The sequence below is a fragment of the Anopheles ziemanni genome, chromosome 2, assembly GCF_943734765.1.
Source record: "Anopheles ziemanni chromosome 2, idAnoZiCoDA_A2_x.2, whole genome shotgun sequence".
Taxonomy (NCBI): Eukaryota; Metazoa; Arthropoda; class Insecta; order Diptera; family Culicidae; genus Anopheles; species Anopheles ziemanni.
Window position 1 is genome coordinate 93,303,716 of NC_080705.1, and position 14,826 is coordinate 93,318,541.

Consider the following 14,826-nt stretch of genomic DNA (forward strand, 5'->3'; position numbering starts at 1 on the left):
AAAAAGTCGCACATATTTAGGGGTTTAAGTCGCGGATCCAACGTGGTGGTAGTTTGAAAACAACGCGAGTAACGTGGATCACTCGTGTGTGCGTCGTGTCGTAAGTGGGGGCCTCCACCAGCGTGGGCTGATGGTAGGGAAGGGGGTTGGCTGCAAATACAAACAAACCTCGCGAATACGCGCGCGGCTCACAATCTCGCGTTGTTCCAATGTTCCAATCATTCGACTTCGACGGTGAAGTCTCGTCGTCCGGTTGTCGCGGGTCGTGGCAGTTTTGTATTGGCGGTCGCTCGGACGAGAAGTGCCCGGATTCGTAGTTTTGGAGCGTAAAGTGTGGCGTTTACGTACGTGCGCGTTATAGCATTCGCCAGTGTTGGCCAAACGTCGCGCGAGATAACAGCACCCGAAAAATGCGATGCGTAATTTGAGAAACGACGAGACGGACCACGGAGAGCATTAGGAAGTGGTTGTGTGTTTGCTAATTGATTTCTAAATACCGAACCGTGATTGACTCTGCACCACTTTCCGTGGTGACCTGCATGGGGCGAATTCACGAAATGAGCTAACGGCCACAGGTAAAAGTCAACCGCAGTGCAAGTGCAACGAAAGGTGGTGCGTGTCGGCAAATGCAAATGCAGTTCGTATTCCGGTCATCGGCGTGCGTTGTGTGACCTGCCCACTAACCTGCAGTAACGCATAAAGTGCGCCACCGAAAGGTTCGAGAGCCGGTTGATAAATTAACTGCAAACTGTTCCCGGTTGGTGCCGTGCCGTCGGGTGTTGGCAGGGAAAAAAGAAGGTAAAGTTAGTTGCTGGCAATAACCGGTTTTCTGCTGAGTTATAACCCGGCCACGGGTGAAACGGCGAAAAGGGCCCCAGATTGTTCAGTTATCCCTGCGTCGTAGTGGTGTGTGGTGACCCTGTTGTACGCAGAGGCACGGTTAAACAAATCGAGCCAATAGAAATCGACAACAACAGCACAAAACAAAACAAACAGACCGAAACAACGACCGAAAAGTCGTGTGGTTTCAGAGGGCTCGCACAAACACGCGCCAATGGTGATCGTTCGCAGCGTCCATGTGTTACAGTGTGTACGGGTGCGTGACGTAAGCAACGTTTGCTGACACCAAATTCCAGTTAAAAAGATTTAAAAAAAACTAAAAGCGTGGCGTGGCGAAGGCATTGATGGTCGTGTCATTGATAAATTTGGAGCGCCACGGAGGAGTTGATCGTCTGAACGAATGATCTAAGAACCACCACTGCACCTGCCGTTTTTTAAATCACAAAATTAAAGTGAACATTTGATGTACCTACACCCGGTTCAACCCGGTTACCGGTTGCTTTCTTACAATGTGCGGAGGTTTTCAGATTCTTGGATAAAACTACTTAACTACAGAGAGCAAACAGTAGTGTTTCAGAGACGGTTCCAATGTTTACGTAACGAACAATATTGCCTGGTTTGTGTAGCCTCGTGGGACTTTGTTTGCATTATTTATCAGCGAGTAATTCTCGCGCGGGTTCGCATTCGCAATTCGTAATTACCAACGTCCGGTCAGCTGCGATCGCTCCGATGTCCATCTACGGCTTTGAGTCAGCTGTATAAAAGGCGCACACGGAGCAAACCAGTACACAGTCATTTGATTATGCTGACGATCACGACCTGGGGTCGACACTGTGGGGTAGATGAAGCCAAAAGGCAAGCCACCGTCAGGCTTCTACGTTAAAGTGTCTATCAAACATAAACATGAGCGAGCAAACTCCATTGGCTGGACCACACGGGCAATCGCGTTTCGCTGTGCTATCTCCAATAATCTGCGCTAGGATGCCCTTTTGGCTATTTCACCGTAATCGATTCCATCTAGTTTGAAAATAATGGCTAACTCGCGCCAAGAGGAATGTCGTTATACTTTTTTTTTCTACCACATGAATGTTAATGAAAACAGAAGGTTAAGTGCCACCCACGTGCACCTGATAACCGATTCAAGAATGCAGAAATCAAGAATTATAACAAAGACTGTAGGCAATCTTTAGAAACTCTGTAAAATTTATTTTGATAGAAACGACAAAGCTGATAATTTTGTTTGATTTTTAGTTCCACTGAACTCAAGTAACCTCATCGAGTGGCGATTGAGCGAGATCTGGGTCAAATCACGGCGTAAATCTTAATCAACCAGAAACGTTTCCTACGTCACATACAGCAAACAATACCTTTACATGAACTTCAAGTCAAGCAACTGGAACCGAATGTTTCGCGTTTGTGTCAAATGCACGACGACCAACGTTAGGAACCATGTGTGATGGTCACATTTTAGCTGATCGTGTCGGTTAGTCAATTGAACTAAATTGCGAACGCAGCCGCGTTCAACGTGCGACGATGACCCCGCGAATAAACGCTGGATATATGTTCCAGTAAAGCGACCAATGTCTTCACTTAGTGTGTCCTCGCGCGATATACTAAGCTTTCCGGTCCGTTGGAATTATTTTCAAAACTATGGCATTATTAACGATCGATGCAACAACGTTGCTGTTGAAGCATAATGGCCCTGACCTGCCCCAAATGCACTTCACCGATAAGTGCTATCCATCGATACGCATGTTCGCTTGTGTATGAATCGGAAAACGAAAGTTAAACAATCGATGGATGCCGTTCGTAACTTGGTGCCAAAAATTCTCTTCCATTTTTCGTCGATTTTGACTAGCTACGTGTTGGTATCAGAAGTACGTCAGTCACAAACGATAATTCGTCACGATTCGCCGTGACAATGAAAATGTTAATAACATGCACCAGAGTTGCACGTTTTTATTTACAAGGAACGATAACGACAAGCTGCCGAGACCTTTAGTCTCAAGTGTGGGGGATAACGTAATCGTCCATTGTTCGTGATGTGTTTATGGAGAATGTTTCTTGTTTCTAGGCTACGTTGTTAAACGTAAAATGTTAAATTGACACTTGAAAAAAGTGGAAAACTAGAACAGGCACTCTTCATATGATAGGAGGGCAAGGAGTTGAAAGATTATTTTGAATTGGTTGGTTGAGGAAAACCTAACCACTAAAACAAAATTAAAAAGTAGTTTTTCCCGTACCGGGAATCGAACCCGGGCCTTCCGGGTGAGAGCCGGATATCCTAACCACTAGACAATACGGGAGATGCATTTGTGAGACGAAAGTTTTAACGCAGAATCCCACAATATTTCTCTTATATTGATTAAATACAGCTACATTATTGACCAGCAAAACAAGACCGAAACACAGCGCAAATCCGGAAAAATCACGCCAAAGGCGCTTGCTGCAGGTTACCTAACGTCGATGCTGTTTATTTATACAGAAAACCTCGAAAACACGTCTTGCTCTCGAGACGAACCGCATGAAAAATAGCTTACTAAATATAGCACGATAATGATAAGCAGGCGAGCTACTACTACGTTTACTACGCGGACAAATTGCGATGGCGATGAGCTAAGTAAGAAGAGAAAGTCTGTATGGAAAAGGTCGTCCGGAATAAATTGCGTTCTGGCAAACAACTACGTACCGGGTTGGGTCTCTGATGGGCAGTTTGGCGTTTTAAATTTTATCTTTACTCGGTATCAACGAACGGACATTGTTGACGCCGGAAGTAATACCTTGTGCTGTTACTGCTACGTGTCTTGTGATGTGGAGAATGTTGGTTCTTTTTTTTTCTCCCTCGTAAATATGCCAACGAGATGATGCCGTTGTTTGAGCAGATGTCATGCGACTGTGGCATGACGTCATCAGGGTTGAAATCGTGTGATAAGAAGTTTTAACCAAGCCTCTTCGATTGTACATAAGGGGGGTTGTCTGGTTTATACTAACGAATTTAGTTTTCCTTTATATTTTATTCGATAAACATTCTTCGCCACCACGTGCTCGTCTATCGTCAAGTAACATTCGATAATCGAACACTCTTCACAGACATATTCGCGAGCAAGTTATACTCCACCTTCCATGCTGTGAGCTATTAAAAACATCAACGCTGGAAAATTAAGTCGAGAAGGGTGTTGCAGACAAACATAACGATAGCTGGTGTGAAGATCGTGAACTAAATACCTTTCAAACGATATTGGTAAACATGCTCCCCGCTTTTGAGAGTACTGTTTTATTTTGATGAATACCTCCAGCGTTGGTTACGACGTGTGCAAATATTTTGTTTATTTATCCTCTTTCCCTTTTTTTCTACAATTGCAGAAACAATCACCTGCCTGAAGTTGAAAGTCATCAACTGCGCCTTGTTTGCAAGTGCTCTGTTGAACGAGTCCTATCGGTGTCGAATCGAAATAGCAACGTCGGTGTGGCGAATCAGGGCCACCTTCACTATCATCACTATCAGCAAATTGCAATTTAAGCTACCAAAAGTCGGCCGCTAGACCCGGGTTTATCGTTGGTTTGATAGGCTCTAGGCTTTGCGCTAGAATCGGCCCCCGGCTCCCTGGAGGGTAGCGAGTCTGGACGTCAAGGGAGCTGCCGGTTTGGTTCGGAGGCGTGTGACGCGTGGCACAACGAAATTAGCCCTCGAAATCGGAAATTTCGCGTCTCGGTGAAACACGAAAGGGAGGCACATATTTCACCATAGACACGGAGAACGTTCAAAGGTCGATTAAACTGCTGGAAGCAGCACGGACGTCACTACCCCGTAGACGTTGGAATCGATAACATCGATAACACAAAATTGTTTTCGTGGGAGGCTCAGAGGATTTGCACGGTCGAACCATTGCGATCGAGAGCACAGAATAAGAACATTGTGGACTGGAACAATCGCATGGAAACCATGACTATACAAGGTGAGTAAGAATACATCTAGCTTTAGGATCATAAAATCCTCTAATGAGTTATTTTGGCGCCTTTTAGCTAACCTTCCTTCGGAACCGGTGTGGTGTCTGGACCGCCGGAACTCTGGCCATATGTTTTGGCGCCGGGAGTCATCGAGGGTGAAGTTCCGCTGCGATGTGGAAGTGCTTGAGTTTACCAAAGAACCCCACGAAGACCAACCGGTTATAACGGACAGCGTCGTACCGCGGAGAGGTGACCCGAGTGGCCTACTGGCAAACATACTGGTCGTGTGCGCCACATGCCTGGCTGCCGTCGTCGTTGTAGTGCTGCCATGGCTCTTGATCGGACCTGCATAAATCGGATTCCTCCTCGGATGGCCCCGGAAACCACCCTGTTGCGACACCAGATATGTCAACGAATGCAGGACATAGTCGAAGGTAGTCAAGCTGAATCGATGGTGGCGGGCACGTTGTGCTTTGTGTCTCCAGGGACACACGGGCAACATGATTGTGATAGCTGTCCCTAGCTGTGCCTCTGGTTAGGGACATTTGTTTCTCCCGAACAATTTTTACTAGCTCGTAAGGCGCGTGTGTATCTGAGGAAGGTTCATTCTGGGTTGTTTTCACGTAGATGGTGAAGTAGCGTGCAACATTTTATAAACCGTATCAACTAATTGGTTTCGATAAACCATAAACTTCATATCATTGCTAAAAGGCAACTTCAAACGGATCCGATACGCACTAAGTGATTAGGCTAGGCTTAAGTCGCACCGAACTAGGGATCGTATGAAATATGATCATAGTCGTAAGTTCTGTTGAAATGTTGCAAAAGCATGTCTGAGTCTGATGGTAAATGGGAACAAGATAATGTTACAGCAGCACAGTTGTAAATACGTACGAAATCGACAATAAAATGAATTTATGTTGTAATTAACGGTTAATCCGGCTTTTACTCTTGGGTTTATTCTTGTGTTTGTGTTTATTGTGTTAATTATCCACCACTTTTAAGAGAGTCGTAGATATTTTCGTAGATTTTCAAAAATTGCAAAGACAAGCTTTTGCAAGCGTCTTGGGTGGATAGAACCAAATAAAGCTTCCAGCGTGGAGCAGTACAAATGTTTACTTCGCAAGTTTATGCTGAAAGCTTTCAAATCAGCTTTTTACCAACGGGTTTTCAAATCAGACGTTGTTGCATGTTTATAATCAAACAAATATGAGAATAGAACTAAACGATAATTTTCGATCTCAAAACACTGTGTTCTAATCATATGGACATAATTGTCGTTAATGATGATTGCGCAGAAACTGTTTTAACCGTAAAAGAGATGTTTGAGGGAGGAACGAGGCATAATGAAAACTTGGCCTATTGTTTGTAGTGAATATTGGCCTTTATAATCATCATACAATTATATTTGATGATTATATTAAATTGTCAATCATGTATTTGTTTTCCCAATGCAGCCGAATGCATAGATGAAGCGTCTAAATATATCTCCCATATGGTCTAGTGGCTAGGATATCTGGCTTTCACCCAGAAGGCCCGGGTTCGATTCCCGGTATGGGAAGGAGATCTTTATTTTTTGCCTCATAAGTAATCGAAAATATAGACCATGGGTTGTGCTGTTTCTGTGTCATTAAAATTGAAAAAAATTAAACCCAGAGTCGGTTGTGTTTTCGTGAACGATTTTTATCTTTATTTTTGTAATTTCTTTTTGTTCGCTTTTCAAAAACGTATATATACACATAATATTCTTAACACATAGTAAACGTGACACTAACCTTAGCTTGGTAGATGTGGCAGAATAAACTCCAATCGGTGAAATCGTGCGCAATAAACACAGAGAATCTCAACATCGCAGCACAATAAAAGCACGTAGTGCATCATAGAACGATAGGGATGGGAGTATCGACGTAGGATCACGGTGAAAGTGCAGCTGGTGTGAGGTATATTCAAAAATAATCAAAGCGAGCCACTGCACTCTGTGTTGACTTTCCCTGTTTTTCATTTGTTTTCCAAGGGGTCACCTCGCCATCATTGTGTCGTCCGGCTCCCAAGCCAGTGCATCAACGCATATCAACCTCCCAACGATCTTTTGCTCACCGTCGAAAGGGAAATTAACCTACTCTAGTGGATGACGGAAGACAAAACACGATAGAAATAGTGCTAAAATGTACTGTGCACAGACCGTTGACATGTGCATATGTGCGAATTGAGAGTAAACGGAACCACTTTTCCCAGGGCCTCTCTGGCGGAAACTGGCAAGAACTGGCTTCGTTATGGTTTTTAAAACGTTAGAGTGATATGTTACGAGATGCCGCATGTCTGAGAGAACGGTATTTGCCTGGCGTCCGGTAGAACATACAACCTAAATAATGGTCACCAAGAGAGTGCACCGGTGCACGGAAAGGCGGAACACAGTGCGGGAACGCGGTGTCGGTATCATATCTCAATTGCTACTTTCCTTTGAATCCGAAAGAGCTACAAACTTTTTCCTCCTAGCCATAACATTAGACTACGTGCAGCAGCTTCCCATAATTCTTGAGATATCGCACTGAACTTCGACAGCGTCGTCGTGCCGAGTCGAGCCTTTGATATCGAATGCTTACAGAGAGAGCTAAAAATTACGCAAGGTCCAAGTGCATTTTAAAATCTTACACTCCGATCCGAACGCTCCGGAGCGAATTGGTCGATGGAGTAAAACAAATGTCTTTGAATGGTCAGCGAGTGCTGGAGCGGACGGTCGCCTCTCAGCTGGTCGCTTCCTTTCGTCGCATCCAGGCGGGAATTTTATCCTTCACCGCCTCGCGGATGTGTCGGTACATGATCAGCAGGATGACGGGGATCGCTAGTTTGGGATTCTTGAACAAATAGAGCCAACAGGCAATCGCAAACAGTGCCACGTCCGTCAGGTAGGACACGGTCGGTTTGAGGCCTACTTCCGAGGAGTCCGAGGTTGTTGGCTGAGATTCTGGTTCGATCGCTTTGGGTGGGGTGGTGGGTAGTGACGGTGGTTCTGGTGATGATTGTTTCAGGTCCACCGGACGTGGGGTGTTGGAGGTGATGGCCGATGATGCTGGCGGAGTCACAGGCGGAGCGAGCTTTGGTTTGGGTCCTGCCAACGCTCCCGTCCGAGCGGCAGAGTTCGATCGCGATCGGTTCCTTATGGTAGCACCGGTTGTCGCCGAGCCACGTCTTTTTTCCACCGGTCGTCCGATGCGTCCGTTCTCTTCTCGGATTACCGGTGGAGGACCTCCAGCCGGAACCTGTGCATCTCTCACCACCGAGGGAAGCCTGACCGAGGTAACATCGCTCTCAATGGAAGCGGACCGTTGACGCAGGATCTTGCTTTCACGTGCCGGTTTACCCGAACGCTGTACGACCATCACGGCCGGATGGTCGGTGGACAGGGACGGTGAGCGTGAGGTACGTCTGCTGTGGATGAGATACGACTCGTCGAGCGGAAGTGGAGAACGTGAACCGGCTCGTGAGGAGTTTCGTGAGTATTCGCGCTCGTTCAACTTCCGCACCTCGTCCGGGCTCATGTACAGTGGAAGCTTGCGTGGTTTCTTGGAGCTCTCGATCTGTTGCACCATGTCGCTGTAAAAATCGGCCACCGCCCGGGACTCCTCGATCGAGTTCTGGCGCGACTCGAGTCGACGCTGGCGAGCCACCTCCGACACGATCGCCCGAGTGATGTCCTCCTGAGCCGGTGGCTGTTTCTGTGAGAGCGGATACTCCGGTTCATCTACTCCTTGTTTTTCTTCCTGTTGCCTCGGAATGTCCTCCTGTCGTGGTGACTCCAGGGCAGGTGGAGTTGGAGAACGAGGTGGAGCAGGAGAGCCCATTCTTGCAATGGGAGATTTTTCACGCTCGGGTGTTTTCTGAGGAGAAGGCTCACGTTGTTGGGCTGGTTGGATGGTCTGCAAAGTGACTGGTTGGGTGATTGGCTTCCGAGCCGTCTGTTCATCTTTCGCCAAGATTTCCGTCGAGGGTCGCTTCAGGATAGGCTTCGGGACAAAGTTCGGATCCGGACGGGGCATCGGTCTGGTGAGGATCTCGATCGCTTGACTCGGATCCGGATTTCGGTACGGGGATCGGGTACGTTGCCCTCCCGGATGGTAAGGTTCTTCATCGGTATCGTCGTCATCCATGAACCCGCGACGCTTCTGATGCGCCATGAATTGCTGCTCCAGGAGTTTCTGCTGTTGTTCGCGTCGTTTCATCTCCTCCAGCATCGAGCTCATCGAGGACGACACGGAGTCCTCGTCACCCTCCTCCGACTGAAGACCCAACAGACCGCCGCTGTCCAAATGCTCGCTTTGCGGCTCTTCCACGATCGTTTCCTCGGCGAGTGTGGAATGTGAAAGCAGCTGCTGTTGCGGCTCTGATGCTGGCTGTTGTTGATGGGTCTGCTGTTCCTGCTCGAAACTCGACTGCTTCACGATAGATTCCTTGTCGCCTGAGAGGCGCTTACGCAAGCTACTTCGCCTGTCGGCCAGCCGGTTGCTAACCGTCGTCGTTGTGACACCCTTTTCCTCCTGCATTCCATGATCTTGAGCTCCAACTGCAGCTTGCTGCCGATTTCGTGCGGCCAGTTCCTGCTCCAACGCTTCCTTGCGTTGGTTCTCCGATTCCTCGAATGCCACGGCCTGATAGAACCGTGCCATCGCTCGCTCGTATAACAGCTCGCTGGAGCTGACTCCGGCGCGCATCGTTGGAGCTGGCGGTGGCTCCACGTTCAGTTCCGGCGCCGACAGAGACAACGGTGGCGGCGGTGCGACCAATTCATCCAGCTCAAAGTCGAAGGTAGAATTACCTGTGGAGGTGGAACAAGATATATTTTTTAAATCTGTGACCAATAAATGATCTGCTGACTACAAGTCTGTATAGATGGTTATGAGAGGCATCTAAAAATCAAAGGTGCTGTTGGACTCATGATAGACGAATATGCCAGAAGTTAGTTTTATGGATCACGGCTCTATCACACATCTATGGGTTGGACTGGAGTTGCATTTCGAGTGAAACAAATCGTGATCGTGCGAAGGATTGGTTTACAGAAACGGGCCATATGGGAAACACGGCGGCACGCACGAACCGGATGCATCATGCTCCAAACACGGCCTCTACCTAGTAGCGCACCGACGCTTCCTCCTACGACGGTTGACCTCCCTGCCGTACCGGTGTAGGCCCCCCGGGCAGGGTTGCGCAGTGAAAGATGTGACAGAGCACGCGGATAACCTCGTCGTGTGAGAAGTCTTTCCAGGAAAAACAGATCCTTGTGGAACGCCCAGCACAACCAGGGTGGCGTTCGCTTCGGTGAGGGTGCGAACCGAACGGAACGGGCTGCTGTAACATATAAATCGGTTGTACATTGTTCTAACACGTGTAAGTATGCGGTGTACTCTTCCAAGTGGTGATGACGATATGAGGACGAAAAAAGCACAAGCAAAATGCAAAACGGAATGCAAATTGAATCAAATAAAACTGTCACTAGAAAACGAATTGAAAAGACCTTCGAGTCCATGGGCGCCGACCTTTATAGGTTGTCATTATAATTCAAAAATTAAAAACAATAGAAACATCTCACGCAAACATCTCACTACCAAATCATAAAAGTGTCGAACACCGTACCGTTTCTCATTTACACTGTGACAAAATACGTGCCGACAAAAGTGTTTTGTAATGTCTAATTTCGGTGAGATTCATTGTTTCATTTCGTCACGTCGTGCTTCACACCGACCGAGTTGTGCAAAACAATCGTTCGGAAGGGGAAATAAAATCCAAACCAAACCTAATGAGCCTATTGTTTTGTGAGATTTTTCTAGCTCCAGCGTAATGAAAAACGAAATTCAAAGGTCGGCCGCAATATGGCGCTGGACATGGCGTTGTTTGGCACATCGGGGCTGCTGTCAATTTAAATTATAGATTCCACCGCTTTGATGAAGATCTTTCTTGCAGTTGCGTGGTATTTGAACGAAGGGCAAGAAATCGACGAAAAATCGCATTCCGAAAGCCAGCGAAAAACATTCGATCGCCCTCTTCCATTTTGCAATCGTCAAGGTCGGTGATGTACCGGATTTTTTGGCCATTTGGGCAATCCCCCCAAAAACAGATTTTATTTTAGCTTGGGCAGATAAACTTACGTGTCGATTTCTTCGCTTCTTGCTCGTTGTACAAGACCAACATAAACTCGGAGCTGTTGTGAATGGCCGCCTTCTGCGAAGGCTGTGTATCGTCGCGTCCCTGTGCGTCTCCGTTGACGGAACTGGAGCCCATCGGGTCCAGGGAGTTCGTAGGCGATGAGTGCGATAGAGGACTAGGTTCGCGGGAGAGCTTCTGCATGGCCTGCAGTGACGCACTGGCGGGAGGATCGTTGAATTCCGTTTCGGATTCGGGTTCCGCAAGTGGAGCTCCAGCGGAAGGTTCTGTGATGACCACCTCCGGCAGACCCACCGCCGAAGGTGGCTCCTGTGGATAGCTCTGGTAGCCTTGGATCGGTGTGCCGTAGGACATCTCGCGGATAACGTCCGCACGACCGTACGGTTCCGGTGTGAACGCTTTCTTCGGCCTCGAGCCGGCCGTGTCCCGTAATGGTGAGCGAGATTGATCGCGTCGCTTGCGGGGCAGCGTGGCGGGTTGTGATGAGGCCATCTTCGATGGATCGGTGATACCTCGTTTCGGGTCGGCTACGAACAGCACCTCCGACTCCTCACTGGGGTCACTGAGGCCGTACGGATTTTCCGCTTTCACACGGAACCGGTACTGTGAGCCCTCGATCAGATCGTTCAGGGTTGCGCTCAGCTGCCGACAGGTTGCCGCCTTTAACCATACGTCCCATCCCACCCGGTAGTACTCGACGATGTAGTTCCCGATTTCGCACCCTCCGTCGTCGTCCGGTGCGGCCCAGCTAAGCGTGGCCGTTTTTCCGTAGGAGAAGGATACCGTGACCTTACCCGGAGGTTCTGGTCGAGCCGTGACCGTCACCAGGAAGGAGGCATTGTCCTCGCCGAGCTTGTTGATCGCACGGATGTTATACTCGCCCCGGTCGGCACGCTGGCTGGCTGTCAGCTTGAGCGTGGTGTGTTTGTCCGAGGTGACTATCTCGTGGCGTGCGTCGTTCGCTAGTGGCTCACCATTGTGTGTCCACTCGACGGCTGGTGCCGGACGTCCCGCCAACCCGACCTTCAGTCGCACGACTTCTTCCGCCGCTATAATCAATCCATCCTCGTACTGGCGTGGCAGGCGGATCTTTGGCAGTGCGTCGATCGTTAGGTGGCAACGTGTCACCGAGTGGCCAGCACGATTCGTCGCCGCACACTTGATCTCGCCCTCGTCCGTCAGGGCAGTCTGGTGGATGACGAGTACGCTGGCGTCACCCTCGGTGACGATCCGCGCCCGGCGGCTGCTGTAGATCTCGAACCCATCCTTGAACCAGCTGATCTGCGGGGCTGGCGTGCCGGCAACCTGCACCCGGAACTCCACCTTCTCATTCTCGACGGCCGTCGCGTCGAACAGCTCGTGCACAAAGCGTGGCGCAGAGATGGCATTTCGCTGCAGCGTGACCGTGAGTGGATCGGACAGTTCGCTGCTCTCCGATCGGCCCACGATGTTCTCGGCCATCACGCGGAACTGATAGCGCCAGCCGGGCTCCAGACCACTGAGCGAAAGTTCCGTCTGCTGGATCAACGAAGGGCACGGGCGGACCCAGTGCGGGGAGCCGGTGCGCCGCTGTTCCACCACATAGCCGAGGATCGGCGAACCGCCATCGGTTGGTGGACGGTTCCAGCGGATGGTCACGATATCGGGTGCGGATGAGGGTGTTCCCGGGACGAGGACTGGCTTGCCCGGCGGAGCGGGGGGCTCTGAAAGGTATTAGGGAGAGCAAAACAAGCATTGGTAAGCACATCTGGCAGTGAACCGAATCCAAGTTCGGCATAATCTACAGGGTGTGTCATCGATTGTTCGGAACCAGAGAGAACCAGTCGGGGATGAGAATGCGTCGGGTCAGGAGTGGCATCTCAAGCCGATTTCCCTACCGATGACGATTCATTCACCGTCAGTTTAGTGGCCATAAAAAGTGCACGAACTCTGAACATGAACCCATTGCGATGATGATTATACGGTCTATGTAAACCCATCCGGAGGGATTTGCAAAAACAAAACGTTAGGGAGGAATGGCATCAACCATTTATAGTGAGGGCCGCACGAGAAAGAGGTAACCGTTGTTGGTGTGGCGGCGGTGGCGGCGGCGCCGACGGCGACGGCGGCCACGGAATGAAAATCGCATATCTCGCTCGCGTACAGAATGGGCGCTAAAAATAGATGCGCTACTGGTGATTGGATTTCGGGCCGTCTGCTAGTGTTTCGAAAATCCCGCAAAACCCCGTTCGCTCGCGTTCTGACCGACCGAGGTCCAAGCGATGGTTCTGCTCCGGAACCGTACCTGCCGATTTCCAATGGACAGCCTTCTTAGGCTTTCCGGTCGTATGCTTCGTTGGCTGATTGCCCATCGTGCGTTAGTTGTGCGCCAGAGGTGTCGTGGGCGCAGGATCGGATGGAACAGCGTACGTCACGGTGTCCCTTCGCTGGTTCGCTCCTGTCTCCCCCGGATGGCAGACTGCCGGGAGCTCGAATTTCGCTGTTTCCTCCCAGTAGATGGAATTCGATTCGTCGTTCGCACCCAAAGCACCACCTTGTGCATTGACTTTCGTGATAGAATTAATCTTTTTCACTTCTCACAAGCAACCAGCAGCATGTCGGAAGAACGCACACACCATTCGTTGGTCGATCTGCTCGCTCGCTCGCGCATACAGGCACGCAGCGGAGATCACACATATGCACACGGGCACACCACGGGCGCGCGTTCGCGATCACACAATGGCGACAGACTGTCCACGAACCACGATGCCGCTAGGGCGCGAGCTGATCGCAGACTAAGCGGACCGTCGGCGGTGTGATCGTGCCCAACCAGTAGTACCAGCTGCCAATACTCGGCACCAAGACCAGGATGAATCGGGACTCTAAATATACGCCGCTGCGCCGGCGAATTACCGTCCATTGATTCTGCGCAGGTGTCAGCGCCACTTTGACCACTTGCTCGCATATCGGACTTGGAATCCCAACGGTTTGTTTACATGCTCCGCTCATCGGGCGCAGCGGTCACAGCAAGACTATTTAGTCAGGAAAAGATTAATGGAAGCGTGTGTGTGTGTGGATTTTGTTACGAATTCAATTTATTTAACTCCAATCGCGTGTCCTATGAAGCGTGGTCCTTTTTAAGCCCATCCGAAGAAAGCCTGGAAGCGGGAGATGATCTGGTCGACATCGACGCCGAAGGCGCGCAGCTGGGCGGAGAAACGGGTGACATCCGGGTTCGTGATGATGCTGGTGAAGCCGGAGCGACGGGCCTGGGTGTAGAAGTACAGCTGACCGAACTCGCTGGCCGGGTTGGCGATGAAGGTACGGGCCAGAGCCTCGGCACCGGGCAGGTCGGTGACGGCGCGGATCTCGTCCATCATGGCGTTCCAGGAGCGGGAAGCCGGCGACTTGGCGCTGACCGAGCGGGTGATCGGGGTGAGTCCCAGCATGGCGGCGATGCCGTTCAGGTAGTCACGGATGCTGACGCCACGAGCCTCGGAGAAGGCGCTGATCTCAATCAACTCCGGGGTTGTGATCAGCACGCGCCACGCAGCGTCGGTCTCGGCAGACTGCAGGAAGGACCAGATCTCACCAACCTGCGCGTCCGTCTGCACGTAGCGCTCGTAGATGGCGCGCACCTGATCCATGTTTAGGAACGCGGTCAGCTGATCGACCTCAGCGCGCAGGTTCTGCCCGAAGGCAGCACCGAACAGGGCGAGCAGGATGATGAATTTCATGGTCAGGCAAGTCTCAGGAAGCACTCGGGTGTCAACTGAATCTGTCTTTCGCTGGCGTCGCGGTCGCTTTTATACCCGACCTCCGGGGTACTTTCGATAAGGCTATCGGGAAATCGATGAGCGATAGCAACCGGTTCTCGGAACGGCCGCAGAGCTCGCAGGGGTC

At 50.0% G+C, this 14,826-nt stretch overlaps 3 protein-coding genes and 2 non-coding genes across 5 annotated transcripts; 2 read left to right on the plus strand and 3 right to left on the minus strand.

The window, feature by feature from the left end:
* The first annotated feature begins 373 nt into the window (after nucleotides 1-373).
* Nucleotides 374-5,681, plus strand: LOC131281126 (uncharacterized). Its single transcript, XM_058310379.1, has 3 exons — nucleotides 374-798; nucleotides 4,204-4,796; nucleotides 4,864-5,681. The coding sequence occupies exons 2-3, from the start codon at nucleotides 4,775-4,777 to the stop codon at nucleotides 5,139-5,141; spliced, it is 300 nt and encodes a 99-aa protein (XP_058166362.1). The 5' UTR covers nucleotides 374-798; nucleotides 4,204-4,774; the 3' UTR covers nucleotides 5,142-5,681.
* Trnae-cuc (transfer RNA glutamic acid (anticodon CUC)) lies at nucleotides 3,075-3,146 on the minus strand. The gene has a single exon. It is a non-coding gene; the product is annotated as a tRNA-Glu (tRNA).
* Nucleotides 5,682-6,277: 596 nt separating the features above from the next.
* Nucleotides 6,278-6,349, plus strand: Trnae-uuc (transfer RNA glutamic acid (anticodon UUC)). Its single transcript has one exon. It is a non-coding gene; the product is annotated as a tRNA-Glu (tRNA).
* Nucleotides 6,350-7,532: 1,183 nt separating this feature from the next.
* LOC131294785 (serine/arginine repetitive matrix protein 2) lies at nucleotides 7,533-13,295 on the minus strand. Its single transcript, XM_058322828.1, has 3 exons — nucleotides 13,229-13,295; nucleotides 10,929-12,647; nucleotides 7,533-9,601 (listed from the first exon to the last, which is right to left on the minus strand). The coding sequence occupies exons 1-3, from the start codon at nucleotides 13,293-13,295 to the stop codon at nucleotides 7,533-7,535; spliced, it is 3,855 nt and encodes a 1,284-aa protein (XP_058178811.1).
* Nucleotides 13,296-14,060: 765 nt separating this feature from the next.
* Nucleotides 14,061-14,660, minus strand: LOC131294786 (protein G12-like). Its single transcript, XM_058322829.1, has one exon. It carries the CDS (start codon nucleotides 14,658-14,660, stop codon nucleotides 14,061-14,063), a length of 600 nt encoding a protein of 199 aa, XP_058178812.1.
* Nucleotides 14,661-14,826: the final 166 nt, after the last annotated feature.

Bases quoted from the DNA above. Each gene is read 5' to 3' on its own strand.
- LOC131281126 (XM_058310379.1), top strand. From the start codon at position 4,775: ATGGAAACCATGACTATACAAG. The intron at 4,797-4,863 runs GTGAGTAAGAAT...GGCGCCTTTTAG, and splicing joins GGAAACCATGACTATACAAG to CTAACCTTCCTTCGGAACCG.
- LOC131294786 (XM_058322829.1), bottom strand. From the start codon at position 14,660: ATGAAATTCATCATCCTGCTCGCCCTGTTCGGTGCTGCCTTCGGGCAG.
- LOC131294785 (XM_058322828.1), bottom strand. From the start codon at position 13,295: ATGGGCAATCAGCCAACGAAGCATACGACCGGAAAGCCTAAGAAGGCT. The intron at 12,648-13,228 runs GTACGGTTCCGG...AATACCTTTCAG, and splicing joins TGTCCATTGGAAATCGGCAG to AGCCCCCCGCTCCGCCGGGC. The intron at 9,602-10,928 runs GTAAGTTTATCT...CCACCTCCACAG, and splicing joins AGAAGCGAAGAAATCGACAC to GTAATTCTACCTTCGACTTT.